Genomic DNA, 18,989 nt, shown 5'->3' on the forward strand with positions numbered 1-18,989 from the left:
TGGAATCAAAAGATAATAAAATTTTCCATGAACTTTTTCATTTACCTTCTTTTTATTATACCAGCTCCTTCTCCTAATGTCCCCCTTTCAGTTCAGAGTGCAAATGTTCTCATGAATTTTATGAATCAGAGTCTTTTATGCTTTACCAGGGGCTTCTGATCAATTAGTTCCTACCTACTTCATAGGACCTCTTCTCTGCCCCATCTCTGCTACTGCCATCACTGGAGTGCATGTTCTTTCCGTTTCTGTTGTTCATCCTCCTCTCTCTTGGTTTTATATCATTTATTACTTGCTAAACATATGCACTGTTTTTGTTGAATTCATCTTTCTTACTAGCCAGTACTCCTCTGTGGAATTTACTTTGAGCTTGTGTAAGGAAAATAGGAATGTAACTGAAGAATAATGGTTAGCTCGCAATACTGAATGGGTTACTGCAACCAAATTTTTAGAAGAATGCCAAACAGCTTTGACATCTCAGGGTACTGAATTTCATCAAAATTCTCATATCATCACCTTGTCTATTTTTCTCTACTGTTGACCTGATTCTAGTGTTTGCAGATTGGCTTCGTCCACATAGGGAGGGATATGGCTCCTGAAGGCACTGGCCTCACAACTTCTCGTTTTACCACCAGAGAAGAAAAGCTTTCTCCCACTGCCATTCACTTTCTGCCATCAAGTTGATGCCTATTCATTGTGACCCTGTGGGGCCTTTCAGTTTCTGAGCTGAGAACTTTGTGGAGCAGAAAGCTCTGTCTTTTTCCCATGAAGTGGCTGGGGAAAGCCCCAGCCCATGATTTCAAACTGCCGACCTTGGGGATTGCAGCCCCAAGTTAAGAAAATCCCAGGGAAGAACTTTTTGCCCATTCTTGAGCCAGGTGGGATGAGGGGATTCTGATTGTCCCTAGCATGAGTCTTTCATCTCTACCCCAGCTAGACATGTCCTGTGATCCATACCTTCACTTGGTGCCAGAAGTACTGGGAACTGCGGGAGAGGGGAGTAATGGGTGTCAAGGAGATGATAAGAGTTTCCTAAGAGAAAAGGAAAGATTTATATCCTGTAAGAAGAAAAGAGGACTTGTAGGCACGCAAAGTATTTGGTTTCTACTCCAGGTACAATTTGAACCTTTAATCCAGGGCTTCAAACCACTTCAGCCTGGTTCAGTCATGGCCATTGAAGCGATACATGAACAGGCCCCAAATTTTAAAAAGTGGGAGAAGTAGAATTGCAATTTAAAAGGAAAAGTTACAGGTTGATGTCCTGTTAGAAACTTAGTTTCACTCTGAAAATGTGAGCAACATGCGTGTTGCATAGTAACCAGATCCCTTTATTGGCACAGTGAGAAATAATGGTATAAAGCTGACTCTACCAACTTGAATGTACAAGGGGATATCCCCCCAAAACGGATTTCTCCCCTCAAAGGTATATATTTAAAGTTTTTTACAAAACCACCTTATCACCTTCAAAGGACTCTCCATTATACTTAATACATTTGTCAGCCCTGCCATTCCATTCTTGGAAACATTTTTCAAACTTGTCTGTTTAGATGGCTGATAGCACCTCCCTTGTTTTCTTCTTCACCTTTTCTATGTCATCAAATCACTGTCCTTTCATGTCCCTTTTCGTTCACGGAAACAAAGAAAGTTGCATGGAGTGAGGTCAGGTGAGTCAGGTGCATGGGGCAAGAGAGGCATGCTATTTTAATTTATTTTTTTGCCCAAAACTGACATTTTGAGATGGCTGCATGAAAAGGTACATTATTGGGGTGGCAGAACAAGTCCTCATCTGCCACAAATCAGGCTTTTTTTATTGCACACTGTTACACAATCTTTTCAGAACCTCTAAGTAGAAAGCTCGATTAGCAGTCTGACTTGGTTGAACAAACTCCAAGTGAACTATCAGTCGATGTTTTTGTCTCTTTGGGAAGTTGACAGATGTCTGGAATGAGGTTGGTCATCTATCAATATTTCACCTTTTTTGGAACAAGAAAACCACCCCTGCACTTGAGTTTTTCCCATAGCACTGTCCTCGTAAGCTGTGTTCAACATCATACTGTATCTGTGGCATTTTTCCCTAGCAGGAAACAAAATTTCACAGCTGTACTATATTCTCCTAAATCAGCCATCACAAAAACAAGGTTTGAATGAAACTACTTTTATGAATAAAATTCACCGTGACCAGAGAGAACCTTCCTAGGTGATGCCACTGGTTGCACTAATTCAGAGCGAGTTGCTAGATGCTCACCTAGCAGGGAAAATGTGTACTACGAAAGTTCCATTCCACCCAGAAACATTCCAGGCTTTTGGGTTTTTTTTTGTATCCCTTCATATGTTGATCTCCCCAGGCCTTGCAATAATAATCCATTGCCTCTTCCAAGTTTCTCATTTTAGGACTTTAGCCCTTAAGTTTTCCTGTTATGGAAAACTGTTATACATCACTTAAACGTTTAAAATGTAGGCCTGTACAATCTTGGGAGGACACCAAGGTCAATTGCCATAGCATGGTTCACAAACATAATGTTCCGTGTACTACTTTGGTGAGTAGTGATTAGGTTCTTAAAATCTCAGTAGTGCAAAAAAAAAAAAGTCATTAGTACAACTTTTGGCCTTCCCTTATAGAGAAAAGGAGAATGATGAAAATCGAAAAATACTTGGAAATATTTTGTTCAATGGAGTAAGGGACCATCCAAAAATCCTCCTCTATAATACTGAGGCCAAACCTAGATGGGGTCCAGCTACTGCTCCCAACTGCTTTGAAAAATATTACATTAAAAGGTCCTAGATAGAATGAGATAAAAATGTGGACTTAAACCCCAAATCATAAAATAAGCTAGGCCTATCAAATCAGATAGAAACTGTTAGGACCCCCAAGACTATAGCCCTTTTGTGACTCTTCAGGTAGGTCTAGAAGCAAACTTACTTCTATGTGGGAATCAGGAACCATTTAAGAACAAAAGGGAAACATTCATCCAAGGACCAAATATACAGGCTTAGGAAAGAAGGAGGAGGAAGTAGTGGGATAAATTTTTGGTACATTGAGAAGATTGTAATAAATGAGTTAAAACTGAATGTGAGTTGTTTAAATGTCAAACTGATTATGTACTCTGTAAACCTTCACCCAATTCACAATAAAATGTTTTTAAAAGTAAAATAAAAATTAGGTATGTTTCAATGTATCAGCTATGACGGAACCAGCTTGAACCAGTTAGATGCCCTGCTTTGCTCTCATCATTTGCTATTTTATACTGTTCTAAAACTAACATTTTTTTTTAATCCAGCTATACCCTGAGATTCTCCATCCTGAGCATCACCTGACACTTGCCCTCCCAGCATCTGATTCAGTGGATCTGTGGTGGGACCTGAGCATTTGCATTTCTAACACATTCCCTGGGGGAGCTGATCTTGCAGATTTGGGGACCACATTGTGAGAACCACTGCACTAGCAGAAAAACCTTACTGATACCTTCTTGCCTTTAAGATACTGACTAAATTCTTGAGCATCCCATAAAAGGTGCTTTCAGTTTGACAGGCTTTTAGTCTTCACAGTATTTCCCTATTAGAGTCCCTATTTTCCCATCTGATTTGTATGGGTCTCTATTATCTAGTTGCTTTTTACTTTATCTTTGCCTTTTCTAAAATCATTCTAATGATTAGAAAATTGGAATGACCTTTACATTCAACACTGAGTTGAAATTTTAACCACAGCATAACTCCAGTTCTACTTCTAACATCTTCGTTTACAGCTACAAACAAAAACGATCTCTTCTCTGAAATATCTCTTTTTGTCAATTCATCCAGAAAATATTTATTGAATTCTTACTCTTCAGGGGTACTTTGTACAAAGCACAATCCCAGCTCTCCTAGAGCTTAAATTCCAGTGGCTAGACATTCGGACACATGTGAAATATATCTGGTGGTATTAAAATAAAACTAAGGGATAGATAATAAGAAGGAAGCAAATGTTGCTTCACATGCAGTAGTCGGGTAGGATCCTCTGATTTATAAACATTTAAACAAAGATCCAAAGGGTGAGAGAGAAGAGTATGCTATTTATGTATCATTCATGCAGATGTATTTTTTATTAGCCAACAGTATGGCATTTTTTTCCATTTAAATATTTCTTATTTTCCGAATAGTTTTTAAGATCCTGAAGGTCAGTGGCCACTCCTTAACACTTAACCTCACAATGCCAGTGCCAAGGAAGGCGCAGAGATGAGGTAACACCACCACTGTGTTACCCCAAATTTGGCTAGTTGGTGAATATTTGTCCCTGATCCATGATTATACACGGGAAGATGGTAGTTTCCTTTCTCTGTAATAAATGTAAAACCAGCAATACAAATACTTGACGTATAAAATATTTTGGAAATTATCTTGAGGGAACAATGTTCAGTATGTCAATAGGATTTGTCATTTGTTACCCTGTAGTGAGTCTGGTTTTCACAATTACACCGTGGTCCCGTTGAGTGGAGAGTTTAATCGTGGAAGAGGACTGAATGTAGGAGCTCGAGCCTGGGACAAGGGCGAAGTCTTGATGTTTTTCTGTGACGTTGACGTGTATTTCTCAGCGGAATTCCTGAACAGCTGCCGGCTAAATGCTGAGCCAGGTGAGTGAAAGCATTGGTAGATGAACTGAGATGAATATCTTTTTGAGTCAAATTTATTTGAGGAAAAAGTCAATTAAAACCTAGGGGGTTTTGTTGTTTTGTTTTAATCTCCTATAATTTAACTGTAATGTTAAGAATAAAATTGGAAATTTGCCAGTCTTAAGCTTATATTTCTTCTTCTCTTGGGGTCACATTCTATTGAAATTAAAGCCAAAGAGACAAACAAAAAGAGTAGAGAGTGTGAAAAGTGACAAGGAGGGAGCTACATTGGTCAGAAAAAGATCTGACCGAGATGGTTTTGAAATGTATGCAAATCAGAAGTGTCTCACTTTGAGGCTAAGCTGACAGACTCCATTATGCAAGAATCTAGATATGTGTTACTTGATTCAAGAAGAAGGCCTTTTGGAAGTGATTTACTGTGCTTTGCATTCCTTTGCTTGTGTTACAGTTATATATATTTGTAAATATAAGCAAATGGCATTTTAATCACTTTTTTAAATGTGAAAAGGAAGTTTTCTGTATTAAAGAATTTCTCCGCAATTTTTTTTAATGTAGACAATTCATATCATGCAAATGACTAACTACTTCACAGTCCATTTGGTTGGAGATAGTTGTCAGGAACTCTGAGAAGCTACTGACTAAATGAGGATTTAAGCTTAATTTTGTTACTCCAAAAACAAACTCACTGCCATCCAGTTGGTTCCAATTCATATCAACCCTGTGGCGTGAGAAACACGGTTGACACCCTGATACCATTTCAGTACCTCTTAGTAACTGGGCGATCCATATAAACCCTACTTGGACCATACCCCATGGTCTCCAATGGGTAATCATAAGTTTACCACAAACACTCAGGAAATCCAATGGGTACTCACTTTAATGAGAACAAGGCTTTATTAGTTGATTTTGCAAAATCAAGCACCCAAGCCCCAAAAGACAAAATGGGCCAGTGCATGCAAAAGACATCTTGGAAGCATTATATAGTTCCTAGTTCTTGAATAGTTCCTTCCCCAGTTTCTCTTTGGCTCAGCACTGTGGGAAATTTCTACCTCAAGCACTCTAGTCTACCCCACTCTCCGCCACCCCCCCACTCCCACCTTTATTAATCTGATTCACAAAATACTGTTAGGTTTTTGGGGTGGTATGCCACAGTTCTTGCTGTGCAACGCTGAAAGAATTCACAGGGCAGAAGGACTTTTGTAAATCCAAGTGGTTTTTATGAAAGAAAGGAAAGTTTTAGGCATTGCAGTCAAAACATCCATGCTATATCTCTGGAAGGCGTGCTGAGAACTTTCAACTGAAGATGGCCACTTCAGGAGACTGAAAAACCACCTGAAAAGAATACTCGAACAGGAGCCTGCAAACCAATCACATTTGGAAGCAAGAACAGGAAAATCCCCAGAGGCCAGGAGAGTGAGTGGGGGCCTCAGGCCCTACGTTTATTCCCCTCCTGCATTACTGGAGGGGGCATGGTTGGGGTATTGGCTGACCTTATTGGCTGAGTTCAGGTGCACCTGTGTGATGTTATGTTGGTGCCTACATGTTTTCCTGTAGGAGTCTAATTAGTGTGCCTGAGTGCTTCCCAACACCCTCACTGTGGCATGGTTAACCAATCCTCGTTCAGTGTAGGGACAGAGAGTTCTTTTGCCCTAATATAGTGACCTGTTGTGTTATTCTGGGTACTTTAAAGAAACAAATCCACAGAAACTCAAATGTATAAGAGAGTTTTATATAAAGGTTAAGTGTGCATCAAGAAAACATTCCAACCCAGTGCTGCCCAAGCTCACAAGTCCAACCTTAACCCATATGTCTGATACCAAACCACAAAGTCCTCCTCCAACTCACAAAACAGATGCAATGATGCCGACTGCAGGAGGAAAGCTGAGTCAGTGAATGTGTAAGCATCTCAGTGCTGGCAGGGGTCTGTCTCTACACCTGTGCTCCAGCACCCAGGTCTGCATTGGGGTAGGTCCATGTGGCTTCTGCTCAGGGATGTCTTGTAGGAATTCAGCCTTGCCAGCTAAAGCAGAGAACTGGCTAAGGCAGCTGAACCCTGGTCCAACCATCAGAAAGCAAGAGTCCTGAGAACTAGAAAGGCAAGGCTCACTGAGCCATTTTATCCCTCTGCCCTTCAACTAATCCCACATGTGTTTATCGACCAGGTTGGCACAATAAGCTACCGTATGTACTCATGTATAAGCAGAGTTTTTCAGCACAAAAAATGTGCTGGAAAATGGGTTCGGCTTACTTATACACGGGTCAGTGGTACCCCAGCGAGCTGTAACATCTCACTGCCCCCCCTCCCCAGGTAAGGAGACCAGCGCCCGTTATCTCACAGGTGATTGCCATTCTCCACTGTTCATTCAAAGCCCCATGACACTGCGGGGCTTTGAATGTTTGTTTACTCACTACTAACCAATCAGAGCCGTCCTATGACGTAGATGGCTCCAATTCGCAGAAGCACCTGTAGTGATTCACTTACGCTGGCAGCTGAACTGGTAAGGAAGTGTCCCTGGCTGCGTCCCATCTCTCCCCTCTGGTCTCTGTGTTAATTCACTTCCTGCATCCCCTGCCCACACTGACTCCCTGCCTTCTCTCGGCTAACACGTCGGGGAGGTGGGGGGTGGTGTGAGGGGCATTAATGTGAAAGTTCTTTTTCAAAGTTGTGTTTTCTTATCCTATTAGAAATAGGCACTCTTGAACCAAAACAAAAACGCCAGTCATATGAGGCTGGTTTCAAAATGAAGGCTGTGTCAAGAGCAGAAGAGAGCAATAACAGTATTGCAAGTAGGGAATTCTGTGTTGACAAAAAGCAAGTGAGGAAGTGGTGGAAAATGAAGGCTGACTTGGAACAGATTCCAAAAGCTGAAAAGCTTGTCGTGGTTTAACGTCTTTTTATGGGGATCTAGAGAGTGAATTAAATAAATGGGTTAAGGCGTGTCGCCAAACTGGTTACTGCATAACACGCCTGGGAATCTGCATACATGCTCTACAAATGGCTAAGGATGACAAATATAAAGCACCAGGCATTGAAAAATTTGCTGCGTCAGCAGGATGGTGTACCCACTTCATGAATAGGTTTGGCCTAGTGTGTTTGAGACAAAGAACAAAGATTTCCCAGGAATTGCCACAAAACCTTGAAGAAAAAATTACGCTATGTCATTCCAGTCATTTATTATAAAAAGGGAAGGATTTATAATTATGACCTGGCAGATATTGGGAATATGGATGAGCCTGCCATGACTTTTGATCTTCCAAGCAACAGAACTGTGGCAAGTTTAGGGGAAAAAAACATTTTTCTCAAAACCACAGGAAATGAAAAAAAACAAACCCCAACACTTTACAGCTGTTCTATCATGTTGGCTAATGGAACTAAGCTGCGTCCTGTCATTATTTTCAAAAGAAAGACCTTGGCTAAAAAGATCAATTTCCCACCAAGAATTACTGTGCGTGCACATGTTAAAGGCTGGATGGATGAAGACGGAACAAAAAAAAAAAAACGGCTGGAAGAAATTTGGAACCGACGACCAGGAGCAGCCTTAAAGAAAAAGCCATCCTTACTTGTTTGGGATATGTTCAGAGCCCACCTATCGATGACATAAAAAAATTGGCAAAATCTAGTAAAGTTACTTTAGCCGTTATTCCAGGTGGGCTTACATCTGTACTGCAGCCTCTGGGTGTATCTTTGAATAAGCCTTTTAAAGACCGTGTGTGAAGGATGTGGCATGAATGGATGTCATCTGGTCAAGCCCGACTAACAAAAGGAGGAACTCTCATGAAGCCTGACATAGAGTTAATAGCAAAGTGGGTTCGAGATGCAGGGGAAGACATTCCAGAAGACATGGTGTGACGTGCCTTTCAGAAATGTAGTATTAGTAATGCTATGGATGGCAGTGAAGACTGTGCTTTGTATGAAAATGACATCAGTGATGGTGATGATGGCGATCTCAGTGAGGACAGCGTCTGTGATGACCTCACACCAGCTGAAGCTCTGCATTGGGATACGGATGATGATGAGGAATCCAGTTTTGAAGGGTTTTAACTCTTTCCATTTTAGCTTGGTTTCAGATTGAGCTCAGGGAATAGTACTCTTAAGGTATCATTGTTGATACCTTATTGTTTTTGTTGAACCTATTTTCCACTTACTGTGCTGGTGTACTAATGTTAAATGACTTGTCCATTTATTTATGTTTTTTATTTAAAATAGATATTTAAATACATTACCCCACTGATGTCTCAATTTTTAGTAATTTTATTTTCATTTGCTTGATTATTGAAACTCACCAATAGCTTCTACATTTCCCACCCTAGGCTTATACTCGAGTCAATCAATTTTTCTGGTTTCTCAGGTAATAATTAGGTATCTCAGCTTATACTCGGTTCGGCTTATATTCGAGTATATACAGTAAATACTTCATCTGTCAATACCATTCCCAAGGTGCGGGTGTTTTAAGGATTATTACATTTGTTACCAACTTGTGCTTTGGCTACTAGGTAACCTCCTGGTCATTTGTTCCCTAATTGCTGAATTTGAACCAGTTTTGGATTTATTTCTCACAAAGGACAGTGTAAAGCCGCTCTGTTTATGTAACTCCAGAGAGCATGAAGTTCAAAATGTTGAAGTTGGAGTAAACAGATATTTGCTCAATGTAAAAGAAATGTTATACCTAGAAATAAAGCAAAGTTGCCTCTGAGAAATTAAGTTCCCTGCATTTAAGAAAGGTGAGGCTTCCGCCATCTTTCCATCCCTTAGTCAGACATGGCTAGGAGATGCTTCTGGAAGATCCATCATGATGGCTGCCCAAGGGGAACCCCAAGTCCAGTTCAAACTCATACTGGTGGGTGATGGTGGTACTGGAAAAGGACATGTATGAAACATCACCTGAGTGGTGAATTTGAGAATAAATATGTAGCTACCTTAGGCATTGAGGTCCATTTGACAGAGGACCTATTAAATTCAATGTGTGGGATACAGCTGGTCAAGACAAATGTGGAGGACTGAGAGATGGCTATTATATTCAAGCCCAGTGTGCCATGCCATTATAATGTTTGACGTAACCTCAAGGGTTACTTACAAGAATGTGCCTAACTGGTAAAGGGATCTGGTTCGAGTACGTGAAAACATACCCAGCGTGCTGTGTGGCAACAAAGTGGATATTAAGGGCAGGAAAGTTTAAGGTAAAATTCATTGTTTTCCGAAGAACCTTCGGTACTATGACATTTCTGCCAAAGGTCACTATCACTTTGAACAGCCCTTTTTTGGCTTGCTCGGAAATTCTTTGGTGATCCTAACTTGGAGCTTATTGCTATGCCTGCTCTTGCCCCACCAGAGTTGGCATGGACCCAGCTTTGGCAGCACAAGGTGGGCCTGATTTAGAGGTTGCACAGACAACCGCGTTCCACATGAAGATGATGACCTATGAGAGAAGAGAGCTGGGGCCCAGAGTCAGAGTCTAGTTGTATAGTCCTGTGGTGTCAGTGGTCTTATTACAGAGCTAGGCAGAATGTGCTAACTTGGGGAGGCTGAAGGAGATGAATGGGCTTCGGAGTGAGTGTGGCAGTTAAAAACCTTTTTCTTTTTTTTTGGACCCGCATATCTAGCTGTTTGGGAACGCATTTTTCTTTCTTGAAATTCAAATACAAGACTGCTACAGTCACATCCCAATATTCAGCGGTGACGTTTTGTTTGTTAACTGTCATTCCCATTCCTCTTCCTTAGAATAAAGTTGTATTTCAAATATCTAAGGAAAAAAAACGGGAGAGGAGCATTAGCTGGGAATTTTGTAATGGAAATGCTGCTGAGTTAACTACTCAGAGCTTTCCAGTTTACTGAATATACGACCAGATTTGATTGAGGCCAGTGGTATAAAGGGATTTTTTTTTCTAATAGGTTAATGAGCTAGTTAGACTTTTAAGGCTTCCATCCTCTACTGTCAGTTTGAATGCTAATAGGGCTTCTGTGGGCAGCTTAACTGCCTCAGGCATTATAACTCACACCTTTCCAGATCTTGGTTTGCACCTGTCTCGCATTCTATATTAATTAGTTTCTATATATCCATTCAGTATACATAATTGGATGTATTATTTTAACCCTTCATTTTAAAAGATTGATTTTAAAATGTTTCTGAATTTCTTGGTACTTGTCAGAAGTTAACTTTCTTCTGTCACTGCTGAATGGATGAACTAAGGTCCAACAGATGGCCCACCCTAATGACTATCATGGGAGGAAGATGAAGTTTCCTCCTCCTGTGAAGATTGACAGTTTGGAACCACGGGGGCAGTTCTGCCCAGTCTGATATGCTTGCTGTGAGTCGGGATTGACATTACGGCAGTGAGCTTGGCTCTGGGATAGCTATTGGAGGAAATGTCCTGGTGACTCTCCCCCAAGGAGCAGGAAGCAAGCATCTGGAGAACGCGCCAGGCTGATGTGTTTGCCGTTGTTTTTGCAGTGCTAGGTAGTTCTGTGTACCGATTTACTGATAGGCTACAAAGTCATCAGCTTCTTCATTAAATGCACATGATCCGTATACTATCATTAAAGTTGTCATAGGTAATAGGAACGATGGCTAAAGATTATATTAAACTTCAGTTTTTCATTTTATAATTTTTTCTGTAATATAAACACTGTGGGAGGTACATAATTTTATGTCAGTTTGAAGGTATATAAAAGTGTCGGGGTGGTGTTCACACTGTCAGGCAGGTCACAGTCTGACGGTGCCTTCTTGTGGGCATGGCCTTCTCATAAGGAGGAGCCAGGAAACCTCTCCTCCTCTCTCTGTTTCTTCTTCCTACTTGCTGGTCACCCTGAGAGCTGCCAGAGTCCTGCCATTTTTCCACTGATGTCAGATCCACACAACTTTGCACACACTTGTCTGTGATCTTGCATTCTGCATCATTGCATGTGACTGTGTGAGTCTGAAGAGGCACTTATGGACTAGTATCGGACTTGTGCATTTGAGTTGAACTGGGCTGGAATGTTTTCTTTTTTAAATCATTTTATTACTGGCTCATACAACACTTAGTACAATCCATACGTACATCAGTTGTGTAAAGCACATTTGTACATTCATGGTTCTCATCATTCTCAAAACGTTTGCTCTTCACTTAAGCCCCTGGCATCAGGTCCTCATTTTTTCCCCTCCCTCCCTGCTCTCTCCCTCATGAACCCTTGATCATTTATAAATTATTATTTTGTCATGTCTTAATACTGTCTGACGTCTCCCTTCACCCACTTTTGTGTTGTCCGTCCCCCAGGGAGGAGGTTATATGTAGGCCTTTGTGATTGGTTCTCCCCCTTCCGCCCCACCCTCCCTTCACCCTCCTGGTATCGCCACTCATCACCGGTCTTGAAGGGATCATCCACCATGGATTCCCTGTGTTTCCAGTTCCTATCTGTACCAGTGTACATCTTCTGGTCTAGCCAGATTTGTAAGGTAGAATTGGGATCATGATGGTCGGGGGTGTTGGGAGGTAGCATTTAGGAACTAGAGGAAAGTTGTTTGTTTCATCATTGCTACCCTGCACCCTGACTGGCTCGTCTCCTCCCCATGACCCTTTCATAAGGGTCATCACATCCCTCATTGACCCATAGCCCTATAGGGGACAACGAAGGAGGCACAGTGTGGGAGTTCCTCCCAATCGGATCCCACTACTGCAGGACAGAACACTGAGGGCATGGAACAGAACAGCAAGGGGGAACAGAGCAACGAGGTCCCCAGGAAATGCAAAAAATAGACTTTGGGGCCAGGGTTTGGCACCCTGTCAGACTCAACCGGAAAATACTCCTAAAGGCTAACAAACAGTCCTTAAACTTACTACAAGCTTTTCTTCCTTGTTGTGTTTTATTTTTTTGTCATTAGCTTGTTTTGTTTTATTTTGGTGCTTGGTTTATCTGTCTTGTTTTTGTGCATGTTATTATCTCCGCAGGTCTGTCTTAATAAGATAGGCTGGATGAACAATCTGGAGGAGAAAACAATGGGACAGACAGTTCCAGGGGGACATGGGAGAGGGAGAGGTGGGGGGAAAGGAAGTAGTGTTAACAAACACAGGGACAAGGAAACAACAAGAGATCCAAATCAGTGGTGAGGAGGGTGTAGGAGGCCTGGAAGGGCATGAACAAGGGTAATGTGACCAAGAGAGAGGAATTACTAAAACGCAAATGAAGGCTGAACATGATAGTGGAACAAGAGGAAAGTCAAAGGAAATAGAGGAAAGAGCTAGGAGGCAAAGGGCATTTATAGAGGTCTAAATAAATGCATTTACATATGTAAATATATGTATATATGAGGATGTGGAAATAGATCTATGTGCGTACATGTATAGGTTTAGTATAATGTAGTAGATGGACATTGGGCCTCCACTCAAGTACTCCCTCAGTGAAAGAATACTTTGTTCTATTAAACTGTCATTCCATAATGGGTACCTTCCAGACAATTGCTGAAGACAAAGCGGGTTCATAAGCACATGTGGTAAAGAAAGCTGATGGTGCCCAGCTATCAAAAGATACAGCGTCTGGGGTCTTAAAGGCTTGAAGGTAAACAAGCGGCCATCTAGCCAGAAGCAACAAAGCTCACATGGAAGCACACCAGCCTGTGTGATCACGAGGTGCCAAAGGGATCAGTTATCAGGTGTCAAAGAACAAAAAATCATATCGTGTGCTCACAGCCCTGATACGATCGCTGAAGACATATGGGTGCATAAGCAAATGTGGTGAAGAAAACTGATGGGGCCCGGCTATCATAGGATATAGCACCTGGGGTTTTAAAGACTTTAAAGGTAAACAAGTGGCCATCTGTCTCGGAAGCAACAAACCCATACTGAAGAATAATACCAGCCTGTGCAATCATGAGGTGTCCAAGGGATGTTTTCTTGATATGTAATTGCTTCTCGATAGAAAGCTTTCTTACACATGAGTGTCACTGCAGTTGATTTTTTAATACAAATATATTTTCTGGTTAATACACGTATATTTTCTTTTATAGGTAAAAAAGTGTTTTACCCTGTGGTGTTCAGTCTTTATAATCCTGCCATTGTTTATGCCAATCAGGATGGGCCACCACCTGTGGAACAGCAATTGGTAAGATTTGGAGCCTGTCAACTACAAAAGGTTGAAAGCTTTTTCATTGATTCTTTTATTTGTATTGTATAGGTAGAAATCCAAGTTTCAATAGAAAGTTGGTTACTATTAGCATATTCTCATAGTCTCTTCTTACCCCATAAAATAGCATTATAATTATTGTTTAAATATTAAATGCCTTTCTGGACTCTAGATGACAGAAAAGCTTATTATTTTTGGTAATATTAAAACAAATTTTAGATTTAATGATAGAAACCTTGCTGCTAGTTGCTGTTGAGTTGGTTCTGAGCTAGTCCGGGGCCATGCTCATGATCATTGTTGTGTTTGGGTCTATTGTTGCACCCACTGTGTTAAAAAGGCAAGCTTCCTCTTTTTCACTGACCTTCTATTTTACCATACTTTTTTCCAGGAAATGGTCTCCTGGTAATATGTACAAAATACATGAGACGGTTTTAGTAGCCTCACTTCTTCTTTTTTTTTTAATGATTTTATTGGGGCTCATACAATTCTTATCACAATTCATACATACATCAATTGTGTAAAGCACACATATACATGTTGCCCTTGTCATTCTCAAAATTTACTTTCCGCTTGGGTTCCTGGAATCAGCTCCTCATTTTCCTTTTTCCTCTCCCCCTCCCTTCCCGCTCTCCCCTCCCTCGTGAGCACTTAATAATTTATAAATTATTATTTTATCTTATCTTACACTGCTCAGCGTCTCCCTTCACCCACTTTTCTATCGCCCACCCCTCAGGGAGGAGGTTATATGTAGATCCTTGTGATCAGTTCCCTTTTCTACCCCCGTTCCATCCCAGTATCGCCACTCTCACCGCTGGTCCTGAGGGGTTCATCTGTTCTGGATTCCCTATGTTTCCAGTTCCCATCTGTACTGCTGTGCATCCTCTGGTCTAACTGGGTTTGCAAGGTAGGATTGGGATCATGATAGTTGGGGGGAGGAAACGTTTAAGAACTAAAGGAAGGTTGTGTGTTTCATTATTGCTACACTGAACCCTGAGTGACTCATCTCCCCACTACCCCTCTGCAAGGGATGTCCAGTTGTCTACAGATGGACTTTTGGGACCCCGTCACGCACTGTCCTCATTCATGATATGATTCCTCCCCTCCCCCGCCTTTGGTGCGTAGCCTCACTTTTAAGAAATATGGCGGTGTTTCTTCCAAAATAAATTTGTTTTTCTATCCATCTGTGGTACATTCAATATTCTTTGCCAACACGAGTACATCTATACTTCTTCATGATTCCTTATGCATTATCTAACTTTCACATGCATATGAGGTGTTTTTCTATGTATACATTTTTCTTTTAAATCAAAATATGCAGATTTAGGTATGAAAATATAGCATTGGGAATTAAGATATGAATACACTAAGATAAATAAATTTCATTAAAAATTTTAAATTATAACCTAAAGGAAAATTATCAAAACCAACATGAGATAAGTAGAAGCAACACTGAAGCACCTCAAGAGCCATATAAAAATTATGATCGTTATCAATATTTTTCCCTACAGAGCCATAGAAACAGAATTTTACCAAGTTTTCCTGACCTTTTCCAAAATTTTGCCAAATTTTTGGAGAACAGCATGATCTTTATTTTTTTTAATTAAATAATTTTATTGGGGACACTTACAGCTCTTATCACAATCCTTATGTTCATCCACTGTGTCAAGCACATATGTTGCCATCATCATTTTCTTTTTTTTACATCATTTTATTGGGACTCGTACAATTCTTAACACAATCCATACATACATCCACTGTGTCAAGCACATTTGAAGCACATTTTTACATTTGTTGCCACCATCATTCTCAAAACAATTGCTTTCTACTTGAGCTGTTAATATCAGCTCCTCATTTGTCCCCCTCCCGCCCCGCACCCCCCTCCCTCATGAGCTCTTGATAATTTGTAAATTGTTTTTTATCATATCTTATACTGTCCAACATCTCCCTTCACCCAGTTTTCTGGTGTCCATCTACCAGGGAGGAAGTTATAGGTAGATCTTTGTAATTGGTTCCCCATTTCTACTCCACCTTCCCTCCACTCTTCAGGTATCACCACTCTCACCTTTGTTTCTGAAGGGATCACCTACCCTGGGTTCCCTGTGTTTCCTGTTCCTATCTGTACCGATGTACATCCTCTGGTCTAGCCAGATTTGTAAGGTAGAATTCGGATCAAAATAGTGGGGTCAGGAAGCATTTAAGAACTAGAGGAAAGGCGTATGTTTCATTGTTGCTATCCTGTACTCTAACTGACTCATCTCATCCCCACTACCCTTCATAAGGGGGTGTCCAATTCCCTACAGATGTGCTTTGGGTCTCCACACTGCACTAACCCTCATTTACAATGATATGACTTTTTGTTCTTTGATGCCTGATAACATCCCTTTGGCACCTTGTGGTCACATAGACTAGTGTGCTTCTTGCATGCGGGCTTTGATACTTCTGAGCTAGATGGCTACTTGTTTACCTTCAAGCCTTTAAGACTCCAGAGGCTATATCTTTTGATAGCTGGGCACCATCAGCTTTCTTCACCACATTTGCTTACACATGCATTTGTCTTCAGTGAACGTGTCCGGAAGGTGTACATCATGGAATGCCAATTTAATAGAAAAAAGTGTTCTTGCATTGAGTAAGTACTTGAATGGAGGTCCAATGTCCATCTACTACGTTAATACTAAACCTATACTTATATGCACGTAGATCTATTCCCCACCATCCTATATAAATATACTTACATATGTACATGCCTGTATTTAGACCTCTATAAATACCCATTGTCTCCTACTTCTTTCCTCCTTTTTCCTTTTACTTTCCTCTTGTCCCCCTATCATGCTCAGTCTTCATTTGGATTTCAGTAATTTCTCTCAGTTATAATGCCCTTGTTGAATCCCTACCAGGCCTCTTACACCCTCCTTGCCACTAATTTTGGATCACTTGTTGCTCCCTTGTCCTTGGGTTGGTCAGCACTACCTCCTTATTCCCGCCTGCCCCTCTCTCATGTTCCCCCGAACTATCGGCCATCATTTTGTCCTTCAGACTATTCCACCCACCTATCTTATCTAGATAAATCTGAAGAGAGAATAATAGGCACAAAAACACAAGGCATAGTAAGACAAAGTGACAAAAGAACACAACGATGACAACCAAAAAAGAAAACTAATGACCCCTAAAAGAATAAATTACCATATATACTCATGTATAAGCCGAGTTTTTCAGCACAAAAGTGCCAAAAAACTGGGGTTCGGCTTATACACAGGGTCAGTGGTACCCCAGCGAGGAGTAACATCTCGCTGGGACATCCCTCCCAGGTAAGGAGATGAACGCCATTATCTCGCGTGATTGCTGTTTCTCTGCTGTGCATTCAAAGCCCCACTGACACTGCAGGGCTTTGAATGCTTGTTTACTCACATCTAACCAATCAGAGCCGTCCTATGACGTGGATGGCTCCAATTCGCAGAAGCACCCTTAGTGATTCACTTACACCGCCAGCTGTTCTGGTTAGGATGTGTCTGTGGCTGGGCTCCGTCTCTCCCCTCTGGTCTCTATGTTAATTCACATCCTGTATCCCCGCCTGCACGGACCTCCCCCCCCTCCTCCCAGCTAACATGTCACAGGGTGGGGGGCATTACCATGAAAGTTCTTTTTCAAAGTCTTGTTTTTTTATCCTATTAGAAATGGGTACTCTTGAACCCAAACAAAAACGCCGGTCATATGAAGCTGGTTTCAAAATGAAGTTTGTGTCTATGGCAGAAGAGAGCAATAACAGTATTGCAAGTAGGGAATTCTGTGTTGACAAAAAGCAAGTGAGGGAGTGGTGGAAAATGAAGGCTGACTTGGAACAGATTCCAAAAGCTGAAAAGCTTGTTGTGGTTTAACGTCTTTTTATGGGGATCTAGAGAGTGAATTGCATAAATGGGTTAAGGCGTGTCGCCAAACTGGTTACTGCATAACACGCCTGGGAATCTGCATACATGCTCTACAAATGGCTAAGGATGACAAATATAAAGCACCAGGCATTGAAAAATTTGCTGCGTCAGAGGAATGGTATACCTGCTACATGAATAGGTTTGGCCTATTATGTTTGAGACAAAGAACAAAGATTTCCCAGGAATTGCCACAAAACCTTGAAGAAAATATTACAGTATATCATTCCAGTCATGTATTATAAAAAAGAAGGATTTATAATTATGACCTGGCAGATATTGGGAATATGGATGAGCCTGCCAGACTTTTGATCTTCCAAGCAACAGAACTGTGGCAAGTTTAGGAGAAAGAAACATTTTTCTCAAAACCACAGGAAATGAAAAAAATAAAAACACTTTACAGCTGTTCTATCATGTTGGCTAATGGAACTAAGCTGCGTCCTGTCATTATTTTCAAAAGAAAGACCTTGGCCCAAAAGATCCATTTCTCACCAAGAATTACTGTGCGTGCACATGTTAAAGGCTGGATGGATGAAGATGGAACCAAAAAAATGGCTGGAAGAAATTTGGAACCGATGACCAGGAGCAGCCTTAAAGAAAAAGCTATCCTTACTTGTTTGGGATATGTTCAGAGCCCATCTATCGGATGACATTAAAAAAATTGGCAAAATCTAGTAAAGTTACTTTAGCCGTTATTCCAGGTGGGCTTACATCTGTACTGCAGCCTTTGGATGTATCTTTGAATAAGCCTTTTAAAGACTGCGTGTGAAGGATGTGGCATGAATGGATGTCATCTGGTCAAGCCCAACTAACAAAAGGAGGAACTCTCATGAAGCCTGACATAGAGTTAATAGCAAAGTGGGTTCGAGATGCAGGGGTGCGACGTGCCTTTCAGAAATGTAGTATTAGTAATGCTGTGGATGGCAGTGAAGACTGCTTTGTATGAAAATGACATCAGTGATGGCGATGACGGCAATCTCAGTGAGGACAGCGTCTATGATGATCTCACACCAGCTGAAGCTCTGCATTGGGAAGCTCTGCATGTGGATGATGATGAGGAATCCAGTTTTGAAGGGTTTTAACTCTTTCCATTTTAGCTTGGTTTCAGATTGAGCTCGGGGAATAGTACTCTTAAGGTATCATTGTTGATACCTTATTATTTTTGTTGAACCTATTTTCCACTTACTGTGCTGGTGTACTAATGTTAAATGACTTGTCCATTTATTTATTTTTTTAATTTAAAATAAATATTTAAATACATTACCCCCACTGATGTCTCTATTTTTAGTAATTTTAATTTCATTTGTTTTGATTATTGAAACTTACCAGTAGCTTCTGCATTTTCCACCCTAGGCTTATATTTGAGTC

General features: G+C 41.0%; 1 protein-coding gene across 4 annotated transcripts in view; it reads left to right on the top strand.

Annotated features, from left to right (window-relative positions):
• The window catches only part of CSGALNACT2 (chondroitin sulfate N-acetylgalactosaminyltransferase 2), a 78,592-nt gene that overhangs the window by 35,435 nt on the left and 24,168 nt on the right, over positions 1 to 18,989 (top strand). For 3 of the 4 annotated variants that reach the window (XM_075546759.1, XM_075546757.1, XM_075546758.1), the window contains 2 exons: positions 4,426 to 4,604; positions 13,586 to 13,680. In XM_075546759.1, the coding sequence (XP_075402874.1) occupies positions 4,426 to 4,604; positions 13,586 to 13,680 (274 nt within the window). Of the gene's footprint in view, positions 1 to 4,425; positions 4,607 to 13,585; positions 13,681 to 18,989 lie in introns of those variants that run through there. The other variant, XM_075546760.1, reaches the window with a different exon arrangement.

The sequence above is a fragment of the Tenrec ecaudatus genome, chromosome 4 (genome assembly GCF_050624435.1).
Source record: "Tenrec ecaudatus isolate mTenEca1 chromosome 4, mTenEca1.hap1, whole genome shotgun sequence".
Taxonomy (NCBI): domain Eukaryota; kingdom Metazoa; phylum Chordata; class Mammalia; order Afrosoricida; family Tenrecidae; genus Tenrec; species Tenrec ecaudatus.